Here is a 20,002-nt window from a genome sequence, read left to right on the forward strand (position 1 = left end):
TTATTAATTGAAAATGCATTGAGTTTTTGTAGGTTTGGGTTTTGGGTCCCATTCCAAATTTTTGATTTTGGGGTATTTTGCATCGAGGGCCCGCTCAAATTCGGTGTCTATAGTTTGTTTCCTTACTGGGTAACCATTGTTACTCATCCTTTCCTTCTCTATTTTTTTAAGTTTCAGATTTGGAGCTTGACGCGACAAATGTAGAACACGAGTGAGGACTATCTGATAAGTCAGATAGACAACCATAATCCGTTACCTGGTGAGTATTGGGGCTATACTCCTTAGTGGTGTTAGTTCGTCCAACTAGTATTATGAATTTTCTACTAAGCATTAGGACTTTTGTTAGAGTGAGGAGTTTTGTATAATCCTGTCTTATGTTTATCCTTCTGCACTTTGATCTATCGTATGTTATTAGATGTATATAGGCTTCTGCTACTTATTATATTTTGTATGTATATACAGGATATTATGGATTTTTTTATATCAGGTGGAACATGTTGAACGCTTTGGAATACTAACATAAACAAAAGAAACTATGCTGAAATTTCGATGCACTACCTTCTGCCTCAAGATCTAACATGGGGCTTTGTGTTAACGTTTAGTGGAGCACCACAGTAAATCTTGCAGTTTGTGTTTCGTAAGACGCGTAGTAAATCCTTGACCAACTACTAGAAATAAAAAATTTTAAAATCTTTATTTGATTTAAATGGAAATGATTTTAAAACCTTTAAAAAGAAAAATACAATTAGGCAATACCTCTTCTTAAATAGAACCAATAAGATCAATCTCTATTAAACAAAATGATGAAATATCATATGAAAACATAGAACAATTTATTAAAAAAAACTGGATTATTCCGAAAATGTCGACAAAAGAAATTTATAAGGACAAATTAAAATTAAAAAATAATTATAGTATAAATACAATAGAGCAATCTATGCCTATTTCTACAAAATTAGATATAAACCAATGAAATCTAATACAACTATCCAAATTAGGGTATAAATTGTGACAACACATAAAACGACGAAATATGAGAACATCACTTAAAACCTAATTTTCTTCAATTGTGATGTTCAAGAGAGCGTTCCAAGCCAAATAATTGAATCAATACTACCATATTAGACATCCAAACAGACACTAAACAAATAACATTTGACAAAAACAAAATTTGGATCAAATAAATAAAAATTAAAGATGGGAATGAGATACAGGAACATTTGCCTCGAGATACACAAGAAAAAGATTATGCTTCTATGCATCCTGGGGTAAATGATCAAAGTTTTCTACTTCCTACTTTAGATGAGGTCCTCAATAGATGATGTAACATATACTTTGATTAAAAAAAGCTTTTAGATCTTCACTCCTAGTACATTAAACCATATACTATACCAATAAAATCACATAATTTGTTCAATAAATTGAAATATTTACATAATAATAATATATTTATTTCAAAAAATCCAAAATTGGATGGCTGGGTCTCAAAAAATCCAAAATATTTACATACTATATCAAATAAAGCATCAAATGACATAAAAGTAGAAAAACATCAGTGAAACAATATAATTTGGTTGGGTCTCTAAGGACTAAGAAGTTTGTTTCCCCTAAACAATATAGTGCAGATGATGAAAATGCTTTATAATTATTATTTTGGCAAGATTCCAAAAGGTTGAAATTTTTAAAACCAGAATTAAACTTCAAATCAACATTATATAGCTTATAACCTATATTGATTTGGAGATATGAAGACAGTTCCTCCAAATCAATATAGATTATCAATGTAATAGTATTTCCAGTTAACCATATTTACTTGAAAAAATTCATGAAATTATATACATAGCAAGGTGAAAAATCTGAGATTTCACAAACAAGAGAAACATCATTGACGCAAAATGAAATCAAATCACATCAAACTAACAAATATAAAAGAAAAAAATAATTATTATAAAACCTTAGTAAAGATTCCAACACCACATTCCACGGAAACTTTAGCCAAGAACAGATCATCAGCCAACAATCGCTCCTTAAATCCCCCAAACTGAAGCAACCATCGAAACACTGCAGACTTCTCCAATTCAAAGTAACGATACACAATTGATCCAGGAATCCTACCAGATTCAATCGTTGAAGCAAGATCTGACGGTAAACTATCCAAAGATCTCCCTATTTCAAGAAAAGAAGGATTAAAGAGAGTACCTAGCCCGAGAGATCGATTGAGTGAGTGACTGAGCAAGAGAGAGATGAGATCGAGTGAGAGTGACTGAGATCAAGTGAGCGACTAAGCGAGAGAGACGACCGATCAAGCGACTGAGCGAGAGAGAGATGAGATCGAGGAAGAGCGACTGAGATCGAGAGAGAGAGAGAAACGATCGAGCTAGTGACTGAGCGAGAGAGAGATGAGATCGAGGGAGAGCGATTGAGATCTAGAGAGAAAGACGATCGAGAAAGCGACTAAGATCGAGTGAGAGAGACGAGAGAGCGACTGAGATCGAGAGAGAGAGACGACTGACATTGTGTTTGGATTAAGGGAAGGGAAGGGAAGGGAAAATATGTTATTTTCTCTTCCTTTCTCCTGTTTGGATTGTTAAGTGAGGAGGGAAGAGAAGAAAAATGGAGGGAAGGGAAAGGAAGGGAAAAAACCCAAAATTTTGTTCCCCCCAAAAATGGAGAGACGAGGAGGGAAGGGAAGGGAATACATTTTTTATTCCGAATTTGCCCTCGCTCTTTTGTAAAATTTCCAAAACAAATTGATATTTACAGGTCATTTATTACTACTTACACTCCAAGTAATAAAACAAGTTATTCTGATTTCAGAAACCCTATATGTGTTTGGAACGAAGGAGCAGAACTTGAACTCGAGTACGAGACGACCTGTCTCTCTCTCTCTCTTTCTCTCTCATTCTTCTGGTTTTCTTCATGAAATCCTCTTCAACGTCACACACATTTCTCTTTTTCAACCCCACACACCTTTCTCTTCTTCTATTTTTTCCAAAAATCCTCAAAAACTAATTTAATCTGATTTCAGAAACCCTAGAGGTGTAGAACGAAGGAGTTGAACTCGAGTAGGAGACGACCTGAGGTATCATCTCTCTCATTCTTCTGATTTTCTTCAAGAAACCCTCTTCAATATAAACAGTCTTGTTTTATAAAAACAAACTTTACAAATTTCAGAGTTTCGTCTTCTGTTACATTTAAGAGATCTGGTAATTTTCTTTGTTTATTGTTTAATGTTTAGTAATTTATTCGATTTCGTTCGAGAGCTTTTAATATAAACCTGATTTGTTCTTCAATTATTTTATTGTTTTCTAATTTTAATAGTCGCTTTGATTGATATTTGATACACCATTCATCAATTTTTTAAAAGAAGTTTAATCACCAGAGAACAAAATGCAGATAAGATTCAGTCCATATTTCTTTTGAATTCCACTTATTCGGGACTAGATTCGAAATTCTACTTGACGTTTTTTTTTAATCAAGTTGAAAACAGTTTAGGTCATCTGTTGTTTTCAGAAAAAAGATTTATTAGATTATGTGTTTGATCTGAATTTGTTCATGTGTTTTGTATATATTGAGAAATATATACTCTAGAGTATCATTGTTAGTACTAACTACACAATATAAAGGGGAAATATTTAGATAAGATGGAATATATTTTCACATATGTCCATATCTTGGACAACAGGGGTTGCATCAGGCTGTCAGCAAGTGTAAACATAGTGCCAAATCCTTTAACCTTCATCCTAACTTGATTTTGAATCAGATGAGCTCAATTTTTTTTTTGATAGGTCGAATCATGAGTTTTGTATAAATAATTGTAAAAGAACAAAACATTTGAATGACATAAGATTTATTTCTATGTGCATTGGATGTGCCAATAAGATTTCTGACACGGCAAAATATTAGAAGTAGAGTGTCCTTATTACATAGAGCAACATCAGTTGAAATGTTTCTAGAGTTCCTTTTAATCATTGATTTATTTATTTATTATTATTTTGAAATTTTAGAGGTTCGAATTACATTAGTATAGTAATGGCTGTTTTTCTACTTCATACACATTGTGTTCGACTATTTCTCCTTTTGTAGCCGTGCTTGATGTAATCATAAGCTGGAAGGCAAGGCAGAAGATGTCATTCCAAATTAAGCTAAGATACATCTTAAAGGTTGTTTCCGCTGCTGCGTGGGTCATTATTTTACCAGTTACTTATGCTTATTCTTGGGCCTATCCTCCTGGATTTGTGCAAACCATCAAGAAATGGTTTGGGAATAGTTCCCATTCGCCTACATTGTACTGTTGGAATTATTATTATTATTATTATTATTTTCATAATTAAAATTATTTTGTGGCCTTTTCACATATACAAATTTTATATAAATATTGGATTGTAATTTGTTCAAAACATTAAGGATAAAATTGGAAACCATGTTAGTGGTCTGGCATTGGTTACCAGCATCAAATATGATGGGTTAGTGAACATCCTATCAAAACTTAAGTGGTATTCACCTAATACTAGAATTCTACGATGGGTAGAAAATCTAGTATCCTCTATTATAAATAGGTGGCCGTCCCCCCCTCTCTACACACAGATCATTCTATTATTGAGATAGAGGTTCCCATCACCAAAAGTGTAGGCAGAGTTGGGGTAGTGCACCTGTTCTTTGCAGATCAAGATTAACATACTCTCCGCGGATAATCGGAAAAGCGAATCCAGGTATTTTACAATTATTGTTCATTCGATTTGATTATTGTATTGTTTTGTTTAAGTTCAAATCCTAGATCCATGCTTATTATGTTCGTAGTTATTGCAAACAATTGGTATCAGAGCCTTTGCGGATTTGTTCTTGTTCAAAACTGTTTGATTGAATCCAGTCGATTTATTTGATAATTAAATCTGCCATTATCTTTCTTCAAAGAAGATTAACGAAGGCAGGCAGGTTCCTAAATCTCGTTCTTACAATCTAAAAGAATCTGATTTTGATTAAATTCGAACTCGAATTTAATTGATCTTGATTGAATCTGATACGAACCCCGATTTACATTTGAAATAAATCGATTATTGATTAGAAATCAAACACTATTCAAACCGAAATCGAATCTATAAGATATAAAGATTGTAAAACTTTGAAATCTAGATCTGTTAAGATCGAATAAAAAAAAAAGGGTTTTTCGTTTTTCAAATTTCAGTCGATCAGATCTAACGATCTGAGTTGCGGGTTTTCAATCGGACGCTACCGGACAGTTTCTGGTGGCTGTATGTATCGTCAGACACCGTCGATCAGACCTGCCGGACGACGGATGGACGGCTGCGATCGAGTGGCGGCGCGGCTAGGGTTTAACAGAGTTCGGTCTTCTTGACGAAGAAGACGAACTGTTCTTCGTTTTGGGCTGGGCCGACTCAATTAAACTCTCGGTTGGGCTTTAAGTTTCATTTTTGGGCCAGCCCGATATCGATTAGTTTACATAAGACCGTTATTATTATCTGTTTGGGCCAAGCCCATATTAATATTCGGTTGGGCTTATTTATTGTGATTGGGCTAAGCCCGTTTCACAATATAATTTATGTTTTATTAAGTCTGTTGGGTTAAACCCGTTTCAGACTCGAACCGACTCACTCTCTAACCGAACCGTTTGGGTCAACCTCTGACCCGATCCGAGTCCAACCGGTCCAGCCGAACCGGTTCAGTTGGTTCAAACATGAACCAGACCATAGAAAACCGGGTTTTTTTCCTTTAAAACTTTGAAAAATCATAACTAAATCGTTTTAACTCCGATTTAGACAAAACAAAAGTCCATTTTGAATATTTTTTCGAGATCTATTCAATAAAAATGTTAAAACAATTCATTGACAGCAACCTATAACAGTAAAGTCCAGATTAAGTTGTACCCTTTTGGAGAATATATCTATAATTGCTTTCTTTTATATTGAATGATTTATTTTGTTATTTGAATGTACCCACATGCAAAACTAGAATAATTAGAAAGCAAATTTAGATATATTAGGGTATAGGTCTTGCCTATAGGGGTTTAGGAAGACATTTTGAGTGATAGTTCAAGGAACGTGATGGAAATAGGATAGTAGTCTGCCTAAAGGTGACCGTTCTATGGAAGTTACGGGTTCTTGAATTCTGAGACTTAGTATCTCATTAAGATCACTTTGTGGCACTCTTTTACATGAAATCACTAATTTCTGCCCAAAGGTGATTTAGGGATGTTTGTGTAGATTGAGTGAATAGAATAGTCACAAGTGTGAAGGGGAGAGAAGGATAACCCTCTTGCCTAAAGGTGTGGATAGTGTCTGGATTGAACTGGAACATGAGTGGCTAGGTCTATGTGCGAACTCCAACGCAATTTTAGGGAACATATAGCATATTAAGATCTCTCAGCCCAAAGGCGAGTCTTGATGATGCGACTTGTTTGTACCTGCAGAGTGGAAAGTTTTACCCTTAATAAAACACTCTGAAACGATTCGACCAAAACCCCTGGTACGAATTGAAAGAATTGAATCCCACAGTATATTTTATACATATATATTAATGTTTGACCATATTTTTTAATGCAGCTATGGATGGGTCATTGATTCAAAAGAGTCTAGCAGGGATTGAGCCTCTTAATGGCTCTAATTATTCATCCTGGAGGATGAATATTGATATTCTGTTGGGATGCATGGATTTTGATTTTGTTCTTTTTGAGGACATCCCACCAGCTCCACTTCCAGATTCTACGGAGTTGGTAAGAACCCATTTTGCTAAATGGGAAAAGGCTAATAGATTGTCCATGATGATCATTCGAGCATCTATTAGTGAGACTTTTCGAGGTGGTGTTCAGACCACAGATACAGCTAAGGAACTGTTGCAGGTTATCAAGAAACAGTTTGTGGGAACAAAGAGATCAGTTCAGTATGAGTATTTGGGTCAGCTAATGAATCTGAAGTATGATGGTAATGGAAATGTGCGGGAACATATTCTGAAGATGTCAAAGCTTGTCATTGGTCTCCGTGAACAAGGGATTATTTTTGAAGATTATCTTTTGGTTCACATGGCAATTTTATCTCTGCCTAAATCTTTTGATAATTTTAAGGTAAATTACAGTGCACAAGAAACTAAATGGGATTTGAATCAACTGATTTCACTTTGTGTTACTGAGGAAGCAAGATTGAGGGGATCGAGGGTTGAGTTAGCTCACTTGGCAGTTCATGCAAGTAGTAAGAAAAATTTCAAGTTTAAAGGTTTCAAGAAAGGTAGCAACAAGAATTTCAAGCAAGGAAAAGGGTTCAAGGGTTTCAAGAATCAGAAAACAATCAAAGAAAAGACAGAGGCTGGGAAAACAGATACTGAAGAATGCTGGTTCTGCAAGAAGAAGGGACACATGAAGAGGGATTGCTTTGCTTATAAGAACTGGTTGCAAAAGAATCCAGGAGGTACTAATTCAATTTTAGTTTGCCATGAGTCTAATTTAGTTGATGTTCCTTCAAACTCATGGTGGATTGATTCAGGTGCATCTGTGCATATTTCTCATTCTCTACAGGGGTTCGTCAGCAGGAGAAACCCCAGACCAGAGGATAGACTTTTTCTTGGGAATGCAGAGGCATTACAGGTTGAGGCTGTTGGAGCTTATCGCCTCATTCTTGATACATGATATTCTTTGATTTTAGAAGATACTTTCTATATCCCGTCTTTTAGACGGAACATTATTTTTATTTCTAGATTGGATATTTCTGGTTATGCTTTTACTTTTCGAGACAGTATGATGCACATTCTTTACCATGATGACATTGTTGGACATGGTTTTTTATTGGATGGTCTTTATCAGTTATCTTTGGATAGTTCGTTTGCTTCTTCTCTATTATGTTTATCTGTTGATTCACATGTTTCGGGGTCCAAGCGTCCTAGTTCGTCAGAAAACTCTTCTATGTTATGGCATTTGAGACTAGGTCACATTTCTAAGAGAAGACTAGAATTCTTAGTTAAGGAAGGAATTCTAGGTCCTCTGGATTTCTCAGATTTTGATGTATGTGTGGATTGCATTAAGGGAAAAATGAAAAGCAACGGAAGCTTGAAGCTACTAGAGCTACTGATTTGTTGGGATTAGTTCATACAGATATTTGTGGTCCTTTTTCGATTCCTTCTCGAGGTGGTCAGCGTTATTACATTACTTTATTGATGATTATTCTAGATTTGCCTATCTGTATCTGATACACCATAAAGATGAGGCATTAGAAGTTTTCAAAACCTATCAAGCAGAAGTTGAGAAACAATTGAATAAGAAGATCAAAGCTGTCAGATCTGATAGAGGTGGAGAGTATTATGGGAGAATGGATAATGATGGCGTAAATCATGGGAAGTTTGTGGAATATTTGAGGGAGCAAGGAATAGTTCCTCAATATACCACGCCTGAAACACCTGAGCAAAATGGGGTTGCTGAGAGAAGAAACCGGACTTATCAATCAAGAAGCTGTTCGCAGTATGATGAGTCACTCAGACCTACCAGAAAACTTTTGGGGTGAAGCCTTGAAGACAGTAGTTTATATTCTCAATAGAGTTCCTTGCAAAGCAGCTCCAGAAACTCCTTTCAAGTTATGGACTGGCAGGAAACCAAGTCTTGGCCATCTTCATGTTTGGGGATGCCTTGCCGAGGCGAAGCTGTATAATCCAAATCAGAAAAAGCTTGATCCTCGAACGACAACTTGTCATTTTATTGGTTATCCTGAGAGGTCCAAGGGTTATAGGTTTTTCTGTCCGTCGAGACATATGGAGATTGTTGAAACCAATCGTGCTAGATTTCTTGAAGATGGTCAAAACAGTGGGAGTGAAAAGCGAAGGAAGATTATATTTGAAGAGAAACGTAGTGATCCACCAATATGTTTTATTCCGCAACCTTTACCTCATTTAGTGGCATCACCTATCCGTACAGTCGTTGTAGAAGATGCAACAATCCAACCAGAACTCAATCCTCAAGCAGTAGTTATTCCAGTTCCACAAACCTTATTCCCATTAGGAGATCTACTCGAGAACGCAGACCCGCTATTACAGATGATTATGAGGTATACTTTCAGGAAGGAGATGCTATAAAAGGTGATGTAGATGATCCTTCAACATTCAAAGAAGCAATGGACTCAAATGAATCTCAATTCTGGCAGGAAGCAATGAAAGAAGAATTGAGATCTATGGAAAAGAATGAAGTATGGGAACTGACGATGCTTCCAGAAGATCGTAAGATAATAGAATGTAAATGGGTTTTCAAAACTAAAAGGGATTCAGAAGGTAAGGTAGAGAGGTTCAAAGCAAGACTTGTAGCAAAGGGTTTCAAGCAAAAGCCAGGTATTGATTTCCGTGAAACTTATTCTCCAGTTTCTTCTAAAGATTCACTGAGGATCATCTTGGCGATAGTGGCACACTATGATTTACATTTACATCAGATGGATGTAAAAACTGCTTTTCTGAATGGTGAACTGGATGAGGAGATTTACATGGCACAACCTGATGGTTTTAAAGTTGATAAAAGAGAACATCTTGTCTGCAAGCTTAAAAGATCAATTTATGGGTTGAAACAAGCATCAAGACAGTGGTACTTGAAATTTGATCAAGTGGTAACCGGATACGGATTTAAAGAAAATGTCGTCGACAAGTGCATATATCTCAAGATGAGTGGGAGTCGATTCATCATTCTTGTACTTTATGTTGATGATATATTGTTGGCAAGTAATGATGTTCATCTCTTGTGTGATACTAAATCTTTTCTGTCAAAAAGTTTTGATATGAAAGATATGGGAGATGCTCAATATGTTCTAGGGATTAAAATTCATAGAGATAGACAAGCTGGTTTTTTGGGTTTGTCACAGAAGGCATACATTGAAAAGGTGCTCAAAAGATTTGGTATGGATAAATGTGCTCCTGGTGAAGCTCCTGTGGTAAAAGGAGATGTATTCAGCCAAGATCAGTGTCCCAAGAACAAATTTGAGAAGATGGAAGTCGATGCATCAGAATATGCCTCAGCAGTCGGTAGTCTTATGTATGCAATGATTTGCATCCGACCCGATATCAGTTATATCGTTGGTATGCTTGGGAGATATCAGCAGAACCCCGGTTACTCATTGGAGAGCAGTAAAGAAAGTACTTCGGTATTTGCAGAAACAAAAGATTTTATGTTAGTATATAGAAGATCGAGTGAGCTTCAAGTTGTTGGTTATTCTGATGCAGATCATGCTGGATGTCGTGATAGCTTGAAGTCTACTTCAGGTTATATTTTCATGCTTGGGCATGGAGCTATCTCATGGAGAAGCTCAAAACAGACCATTCTGACAGATTCGACCATGTATTCAGAGTTTATTGGATGTTATGAAGCAACTCGTCAAGCAGTTTGGTTGAAGAATTTTATCGGTGAATTAAAGATTGTTGATTCCATTGATAGACCTATTATTATTTATTGTGACAACAAGGCTGCTACTGATTTTGCAAAGAATGAAAGAGTGACCAGAGGAAACAAGCACATTGAAATAAAATACCTTTTAGTATGTGAAAAGGTTCGTGAAGGATTGATCGAGATTACCAAGATAGATTCTGGTAATATGATAGCTGACCCTCTCACAAAAGGACTCCCGCCTAAGATTTTCAAGGAACATGTAACTCGTATGGGAGTTATCATGTCATTTATTCATGTTATTTAAGTGTTAAGTTTGTTTTATGCTTGTTTTGATTCATTTATACTCTTGATAGACTATTTATTGCTGCTTAAAGAAATTAATTATGACTAGTTATTGTTTATGTATTATTGTGTACACATGTTAAGTTGCCTGTGAGTAGATGTACTCGTAAAGTATTAAAGAAATGCTTGGACTAGACGTGACTTGGCATCACGTTGATGAAGTCTTCATTCTGGATAGAAAGGTGATGGAATATCACATAGCTGGTTGCTGGTAAGATATCAGAATGACATACGATGAGTATGAAGCTGGACACCTAGGGAATGTACATACAGACTACATTGAAGGTTGTACATTGCCCTAATACCACAAAGAAAGTTCACGTAAAGGTAAACTCCTGAATTTATTGATGGTACTAGTTTTGAGACCATGGAACTGTCTTAGGGCCGACATATGAGCACTTTGTTACATCCATGATCCATTATTAGTGGTATCTTTGAATGAAGGTGACAGTTAAAGATTATCTGAATTGTTTTGAACAATTGTTTTTCAAAAGAGTGCACTCGATTATTCAAAAGGTAACAATCCAGAGAGTCGTTTTAAACAAAAGGTATATGTGAAGGCCAAGTGGGAGATTGTTGGAATTATTATTATTATTATTATTATTTTCATAATTAAAATTATTTTGTGGCCTTTTCACATATACAAATTTTATATAAATACTGGATTGTAATTTGTTCAAAACATTAAGGATAAAATTGGAAACCATGTTAGTGGTCTGGCATTGGTTACCAGCATCAAATATGATGGGTTAGTGAACATCCTATCAAAACTTAAGTGGTATTCACCTAATACTAGAATTCTACGATGGGTAGAAAATCTAGTATCCTCTATTATAAATAGGTGGCCGTCCCCCCCCTCTCTACACACAGATCATTCTATTATTGAGATAGAGGTTCCCATCACCAAAAGTGTAGGCAGAGTTGGGGTAGTGCACCTGTTCTTTGCAGATCAAGATTAACATACTCTCCGCGGATAATCGAAAAAGTGAATCCAGGTATTTTACAATTATTGTTCGTTCGATTCGATTATTGTATTGTTTTGTTTAAGTTCAAATCCTAGATCCATGCTTATTATGTTCGTAGTTATTGCAAACATGTACATCATGGCTGTTATCATATACTTGTCATCAAATATGCTCGCTGGGTTGTTGTTTTTGGCCCCTTTCCTTAGGCGATTTCTAGAAATGTCAAACTACAGGATTGTGATGCTCATGATGTGGTGGTCTCAGGTATGCAGAATCATGAATCATTTTATGCATTGTTAGTGGATTATGGAATTTTCACGGATTTATATATATTGTTTTATGTTGATGTTTATAGTCTGATTAATACTGCCCGATGTTTTACAGCCCTGGCTATATGTTGGAAGGGGAATGCATGAAGGTTGGGCCTCACTGGCCAAGTAAGAGTACAATGTTTGTAATGTTGGGTGGGGTTCTGACTGGAGTTATATTCTAATTTTATGTCAATATGCTTATCATTATTCTCGATTTCAGGTACACCGTGTTCTGGGTTCTTCTTCTAATAACAAAGCTAGCATTCATAATTTGGAATATCACTTCTCTGAATGTTGGCTGTGTAGAAAAAAAAAGTATATTTTAATATTGGTTGTGTTTTTCTTTGTTATTTTCTTAAGAAAAACAAATGTAATCACAATGTTATTTCAACTGTCAGCATCATTGTGTACATGTTTCTTTACTGAACCATTACGTGTCACTGACTCTAAGTTTCCCATTTTGATAATCTTTTGTGTTATTCATTTTGAGTCTTTTTGGGTGTCGTCTATGGTGTTATGACCCATTTCCATGCCTTTTCTTTTTCAGTGTGTTTACAAATTTAACGTTCAATTTCCAGGTAGTATATGATGATGTTTACATGATGGACGGGGAAATGAAGTGGAAAGTTATGCCCTCCATGCCAAAGCCCGACTCCCATATAGAATTTGCATGGGCTATTATCAACAACTCCATTGTTCTTGTGGGAGGCACAACAGATAAGCATCCAGAGACCAAACAGATGACCTTTGTTGGAGAAGTGTTCCAATTTCATTTAGATACACTGGTATTGACCTTGTCCTTTAATTTACCTTTCTCTATATCACAAGATCCATTTTTTCGTTCCTCTGCTATATATATCTTGCAACATATTGCTGCCTTTAGACACTAAAGTATGTTGCTTTGGTATATAAATACATCAAAGCAACAATCCACGAGAGTGGTGGAAACTTGTTTCATATAACCTTGTTTTGTGAATGATGCACACTTGACCTACCTAAATCATCTATTATTGGTTCTCTAAACAAAATTATTTTTGCTATAATTACTCTCGGTGTTACCTTTCGATCTCATGGTTTATTGACGATTTTACAGAAATGGTCAGTAGTTGGGAAGTTGCCTTTCCGAGAGAAAACCACTCTAGTGGGATTCTGGGACGGATGGCTTTACTTCACATCTAGGCAGCGGGACAGAGGACCAGTTGATCCAACACCAAAAAAAGTCCATGGAGATGTGTTCAGAACCAAATTGAGATTGTGATCTATATTCTTTTACATCAATCATACGAATCAATGTGTCTGTAACATGAGACTTTCGAAAATCTTTTGTTTTTCGGTTAATTCTTTGTTAGCTCTATGTTTGTTGACTTACAATTCTTGTTCAACACAAATGATTGATATTAAACTAATCTTTAATGCTAATTGGTCTCAGCATTGAATTGGTGTGCAATCCATGCACCTAAACCGGATAGATTGATCAATTGGGTTCATCAAGTTGGATCTACTAATTATAGAAGAGTTTCTGTTCGGTAAAAGGACTAATTCTGCATCAGTAGGTTGGGGTTTGAGATCACAAAATGTTTTACTTTCTTTTGTATCACCCAAAAGTTCAGGGGAAGGCCTAAGTTGGGTCCTAAACCAGATCTTTACATTGTAATGAGAGAAGGCAAATTGAAGTGGTTTGACACCAAAAATTTAAGTAATCATGATATTCCTCACTTTTATATTTAAATTTAATATAATAAGAGTCATTTTAGTCTTAAATGTGGGAGCCCACACTTCTAGATGTGTCAGAAAAATTTAAAAACAATCTTTAAATAACAATTCATTTATTTAAATACCCATTTTTTAATATATGAATGCCATTTTGGCTTCCATCTTTCTATGTAACATGTTTGAAATATAATTTCTTTTTCCAATTATTTTCATTTAATCCGAGATTTAGAGATTTAAAATTATGACTTACTTGGAATTCAAATTGATTTAGAGGAGAGCATCTTCTTTATGGGTTGGAGTTGCTTGATATACACTACACATGCTACGAATTAGTGGTGAATTGGACAGTAAAAAATTCTTTTGTGAGGGTCCCTTAAGTAATTTTTCTAAATAATGAAAGTTGCTATTAATTTAAGTGCAAATATTATTTGTAAACTATGAAGGGTATAATAGTCATTTGGACTAAAAATAATTTCTTAGTATGATATTTGATTAGAAGATGAATATTTATCATATTCTTTATAAATGAGATTAGGTGTTTATATTTTGTATCATTGTACAAGTAGAATTTTATTCTTTAGACTATGAAGGGTATAATAGTTATTTGACAAGAATATTTTCTCTTCTCTTCTCTTATGAATCTTAATCAAATAGGAGAAACTTGATTCTTTCTCTTCTTTTCATTTTCAATCCAAACAGGATGAAGAGAAACTAGTCTTCTCTTCCCTCAATCCAAACATAGTGTGAGAGTTCTATTGGACTTTCATTCCATCTAAAGAGATGGATATCGGATCGGATAAAACGGTTTTTAAAAATAAAACGGTTTAATACTATTTTTTAATAAAAACGGCTTAATGCCGTTTTAATCTTATGTTCCAATTTTGTAATTTTTTTTGTAGTGCACTTAATAAGATTTTGAATATTACTAAGGTTTATTGGCCCCACATAGATGATTAAATTGGCAAATCCAACATCACAACCTCTTTGAATTCATGGAAAACCTCATATTAGAAGAAAAACATTTCAAAAAAATTAACTATTTTTTTTAGCATAATCGAAGATGATGAAAATGGATGGCTATCGAATTCCCAAAGTTAAAACTAAAATTTAATGGTTCAAATTAGCAATTGTTTTTGAATTTTGTTTTGAAGTTCTTAGAATTTTTTCCTTTAAAACCCCGTGGCATTAGAGCATGTTTTTGGATGCTACATATATATTATGATCATATTTCCGCTTTCACCTCTTTAACCCACTTCAAAGTCTACTAGGTAACAAATTAACTTGATAAAATTTGTTCTATAGCTACTGTAGCAACTCATTGAGTGTATATTGGTAAGGAGAAAAATTAATTTTGTTTTAGGGTGTTTATTGTAAGAGTGGGTCCCACACAAATATTCCAATCCATTTGTGTTTTATTATATATATGCGTTCGGTTGACAAAGGGGTTCGTTCAAGGGACATAAGTAAATTTTTTTTTTTTTTTTTTCAAAATATGGGTTAAAAGTTTTCTATTGAACTTATTTTTTGTGAGGATGATCTCTATGATGAGAAGATCATCCTCACAAAAAATCTGCCCCATCTGAAACTTCTAAATCCATCAAGATAGGTTTACAAATTATTGGTAAACAATTGACGGTCCACATTCTAAATTACTTTTCATGGGGTTAGAAGGTTCAGATTGGGCTGATTTTTTGCGAGGATGATCCTCTCATCGTAGAGATCATCCCCACTAAAAATCAGCTCAACTCAAAACTTCTAACCCATATTTTGAAAAATGTTTGTTTTTTACTTATGTCCCTTGAACACTCCCCTTGCAATTTACTTAGCAAAAAAAAGAGAAAAAAGTTAACAATGCTGCACTTTTAAAATGCAATTTTGGATCTATGATCTCTCCTTGCAATTTACTTAGCAAAAAAAGAAAAGTCAACAATGCTGCAATTTTGGAACTATGATCTCTTCTTGCAATTTACTTAGCAAAAAAAAAAAAACAAGTTGCAATTTTAAAATGCTATTTTGGATCTATGATCTCTCCTTGCAATTTACTTAGGAAAAAAACAAGTTGCAATTTTAAAATGCAATTTTGGATCTATGATCTCTCCTTGCAATTTACTTAGTAAAAAACAAAAAACAAGTTGCAATTTTAAAATGCAATTTTGGATCTATGATCTCTCCTTGCAATTTACTTAGTAAAAAACAAAAAACAAGTTGCAATTTTGAAATGCAATTTTGGATCTATGATCTCTCCTTGCAATTTACTTAGTAAAAAACAAAAAACAAGTTGCAATTTTAAAATGCAATCTTGGATCTATGATCTCTCCTTGCAATTGACTTAGCAAAAAAAAAGTCAACAATGCTGCAATTCGTTGAAAATGCAATTATGGATCTATGATCTGCATTATATATGTGTAGTTGGGGAGACAAAAATGAGGAGGAGAAGAAGAAACACATCTTGTTTGTTGAAATCAAAAGAAAGTTGACATGGCGAAACATTCTTGTTTGAATGTAACTTCCGATGGTGAGAACTATTCCTCTCCAATGCCTGTGATTGGACTATACATCGCGGTGGCCACTTTGGTATGTTTTCTATCTATGCTTAGTGATGTGTTGCATGGATTACGCCGTAGGAAAGCATGGATACCTTGTCGATTTTTCTCCTTCAATTCCCTTACACTCACTCTTCTTGCGATAACATCAAAACTCCCAGTAGATATCACCACTTCAATGCCTTCTGCTTTGGATCAATTATCCAAGCTTACTGGCACTACCTTTATATGCATATCTATGGGCTTTTTCATGCCCTCACTTGGAACTCAAAGTGAATCTGAAAGGCTTCTGAACATCGGCTCCTTAAGCATCTTAGTTGTAACTGTTGTTGTCAATGTATGTATACAAATGGCCACTGGTGTGATTTTCTCTTTTGTTATAGAGCATGTCATGATCTTGTCCTGCATGATGCTATTGCTCATGGTGCTTTGGGCCTCTGCTTTTGAAATTGGTTTTCGTTTGGAGATTTTAAATGATGATATTCAAGAGGACAATATAAATGATGCAGTGGAGACAAGTATGATTGGTAGATTGAAGTCAATTTATCAATCTAGTTATTATTACAACCCTCAATTTGTAATCTCTAGTTCCCCACATTCCATCACTATGGTCATGCTTTCCGCAGTTAGTTCACTAGTTTTGTTACAAGCTACAATTCGGTCCCTTTTTCTTAAGGATGTGAAGTTTCATTGTGGAATTTCTGATTACAAATGGTCAGTGTTGATCATAGTTGTAACCCAGTTTCTTACCATCCTACTAGGTTTTATATCCACCAGCTGTAGATGGTACACCTCGGTGTGCCATTTTAACATAAAAGTATTTCCACTAATATTTTGTCCTAGTGAAGCTGATGAAGGGCGTTATGTTTTGTCTAGATATTTCACCAAAATGAAATTTTTTTCATTTTTCGAATTCTCTCAGATAGATCTGGTTGACATCTTTATGAATATTGCAAAAAATGTGTTTATTGTGTTGCAAGAAGGGATCAACATTGTGGTCCAACTAGCCACATGCTTGCCTATGGTGGTGAGGATATATTTCCCACAGCTGATGAGTATGACTAAAATCGATTCTCATTCAAACATAATCTGGTGGAGAGATCAACAATCTGTGGCTGAAAAGTGGATGGACAAAAAAACTGAGGACGACTTGAATAGATGGGTGGAGAAAAACAAGAGGGACTCCCCAACTAATCTCATCCAACTCCTTTCCAGCACTCATATCACCTCATCTCAACTGTCATTAATCGACCAAATTCAATTGTCATCCATATCTTGTCTTACAGTGGTGATCCTTGCTAGAATGGCCAGTATTTCACTTCCAAATACCTTCAGTGCTCCTCTAATCCATTCCCTTGATGAAGCCTTTGAAATCATTTATTTCATCGACAAGAAAACGAATCCCATAAGCTTTAAAAATAAAATGAAATGGAGTATGGCAAAAGATGTGTGGATGAATAAGGACAACACCAATCATTGGCTCCATAAGAAAATTATTGAACCATTAACAAAGAAATCTTATTCCACAATGGCGGAGAGATCTGCCAATGGGTACTCCCAATCTCATTTGGAAATTGTTAAAGAATTGTTTCAAGAAATTTCATTGGAAGACTACATAAAAAATCCTATACAACGTGAATTTCTTGATAATGAAAAGACCCTCTTTCATGAAATTCTCATTAAAAGGGAGGAGTCGCACCCAGATGAAATTTTCATAACGCAATTATTTGTGGATATGCTGAAATTTTTCCTCCGAAAACTCCCTCAAGCCATTTTCAAGCATGTTGTTGAGAGCCCCTTTGAAGAATTTGGAGACAGAGCAAGACTTGGCATCAAATACCTTTGCAAACTGGAACCATTGGCAGACAAAGTTGATTGGTCATTTCCTGAAAACACTGGTATAACTAGCTTGATAGGGGAAGCTACGACTGGAGAAGGTGAAATTCAAGAGCATGTTTGAATTGAGTGCAGTTGCATAAAGCATCACAGGTATGTATATTTCCCTTTTGATAGTTGTACTTAGAATAATTTCTTCTTCTCATGTTTAGAACCATTGTTTTAAAAATGTCAATTTGAATCTTTTGAGTTTCTAGTAGACTCATCAATAGAGGTTTTCAAAAACACAATTTAGCCTTAGAAATTCTTCTGAAGCACTATTTCAACATCACTAACCCTTTAATGTTAATCCTACTGGCCTACATACCTAAAATTAGATTAATTTTTAATCCTTGGAAACTTGTAATTTTGTATAGGGCATTATAGGTCTTAGAGGGGTTCCAAGTCCATTAAGCAAAAATTGATGCCCATATGAATAAGTAGATATAGTGGATAAAATTTGTTTTTGTACTACTGGAGAAAATTAATTATTTTCCCAATAAATGAGTAGTGCTAAACCAAATTTTAAGAATATTAGGTTCACAAGACAAAATATTACTAGATTCAAATGATTTTTATTTTTACTATACATGAATTGGGTTTAATAAATTTTTCTCTTTGGTTTTTTTTCTTTTATGAAAATTGTGTGGTTTCATTTACTAAATTCAATTTGTACTCTATTTTCTTATTGATAAATTTTTTTACTTATTTCAAATACTGGATCAATTCTGATTTCAAACTCTTATAGTTCCCAAAAATTTGATAAGGTTCTCTTTGTTCCAAAAAAAGAATAAAAAATCTTTTCATATATCAACTCTCTTATGATTATGATTTTGTGTTCAAATTTGACCCTCTAGTTCTGTTGTAATGGAGCAGAGAACACGGAGTATAAGTTTTACATGTTACATGTTGAACAAGAAGAAGATCCACATATCTATCAACTCATCATCGATCTCAAGCTTCCCGAGAGTGGTTGAATTGTCGTTTGGGATACATATCTTTGTGAATAGGCCAAAAGAAACATGAAGAAATTATTGGTGTAATCGATACTTCTAATAAGTTGAGTGTATTTCTCTTAGTTGTTAGGAGTAAAAGTCATTTTACTTTTAGATGTTATTATTCAGACATTCAATTCTTCCTAATTCATTTTATTTATTAATGTCCTTATTGTTCTAATAATAACTGCTACATTTGATTTGAAGGTGCCAAATTTAATTAAAAAACACTAATTGGTGTATTACATTGAATATAAATAGAAAAGGGGAAAATCACTAAGCAAAAGATAAATGTACGAATATTATAAAGAACTTCACCACCCAACAAGAAAGCATGTAAACAAAACAAATTGAAGTCATAGGCAAGATCCCGTCATCTAGAGCCAAAATTGATAAGAGCTTAGACTCCTAAATTTCTTCAAATAGGCCCAACCAATAGAAGGGTGTTGCCATAACATTCATAACAACTTCTCAAACTTCATCTTTTCTTATAAAATTCTTCTGTTCATCTCTTTCTAAATAGTCCAACAAAAATCAAAATGACAAATGTCCCACATTCATATGCGAGCCTTAAAACATCTTTTGCACTTTCTTAAGTAAAACCACTAAAACAAAAAATAGCATTAATGACGTTCTTTAATATACATTTCCTGATAGAATCATGTTGGAGTAACATTGTGGGGGACATCATGGGAGACATTTATGACGTGGAAGTGTGTAGGAATCATAGATGGTTTTCATCGAGATACGAGTGACATCTTGATGGAAAGCATCTATGATTCCTAAACACTTCCACGTCAAAAATGTCCCCCATGATGTCCCCCACAATGTTACTTCATCATTATCCTTCCCAATAATAAGCTAAAGATATTTAGATTCAATTTGAAGTATGGTAGTT

General features: G+C 34.7%; 2 protein-coding genes across 2 annotated transcripts; both read left to right on the plus strand.

Annotated features, from left to right (window-relative positions):
* The first annotated feature begins 2,811 nt into the window (after nucleotides 1-2,811).
* Nucleotides 2,812-13,406, plus strand: LOC147393271 (callose synthase 3-like). Its single transcript, XM_086456656.1, has 6 exons — nucleotides 2,812-3,082; nucleotides 4,087-4,287; nucleotides 11,798-11,931; nucleotides 12,052-12,104; nucleotides 12,557-12,763; nucleotides 13,072-13,406. The coding sequence occupies exons 2-5, from the start codon at nucleotides 4,128-4,130 to the stop codon at nucleotides 12,558-12,560; spliced, it is 351 nt and encodes a 116-aa protein (XP_086312782.1). The 5' UTR covers nucleotides 2,812-3,082; nucleotides 4,087-4,127; the 3' UTR covers nucleotides 12,561-12,763; nucleotides 13,072-13,406.
* Nucleotides 13,407-16,031: 2,625 nt separating this feature from the next.
* Nucleotides 16,032-19,302, plus strand: LOC147393272 (uncharacterized). Its single transcript, XM_086454962.1, has 2 exons — nucleotides 16,032-18,223; nucleotides 18,986-19,302. Exon 1 carries the CDS (start codon nucleotides 16,170-16,172, stop codon nucleotides 18,192-18,194), a length of 2,025 nt encoding a protein of 674 aa, XP_086311088.1. The 5' UTR covers nucleotides 16,032-16,169; the 3' UTR covers nucleotides 18,195-18,223; nucleotides 18,986-19,302.
* Nucleotides 19,303-20,002: the final 700 nt, after the last annotated feature.

The sequence above is a fragment of the Akebia trifoliata genome, chromosome 10 (genome assembly GCF_017979445.1).
Source record: "Akebia trifoliata isolate Shusen 1 chromosome 10, ASM1797944v1, whole genome shotgun sequence".
NCBI lineage: Eukaryota > Viridiplantae > Streptophyta > Magnoliopsida > Ranunculales > Lardizabalaceae > Akebia > Akebia trifoliata.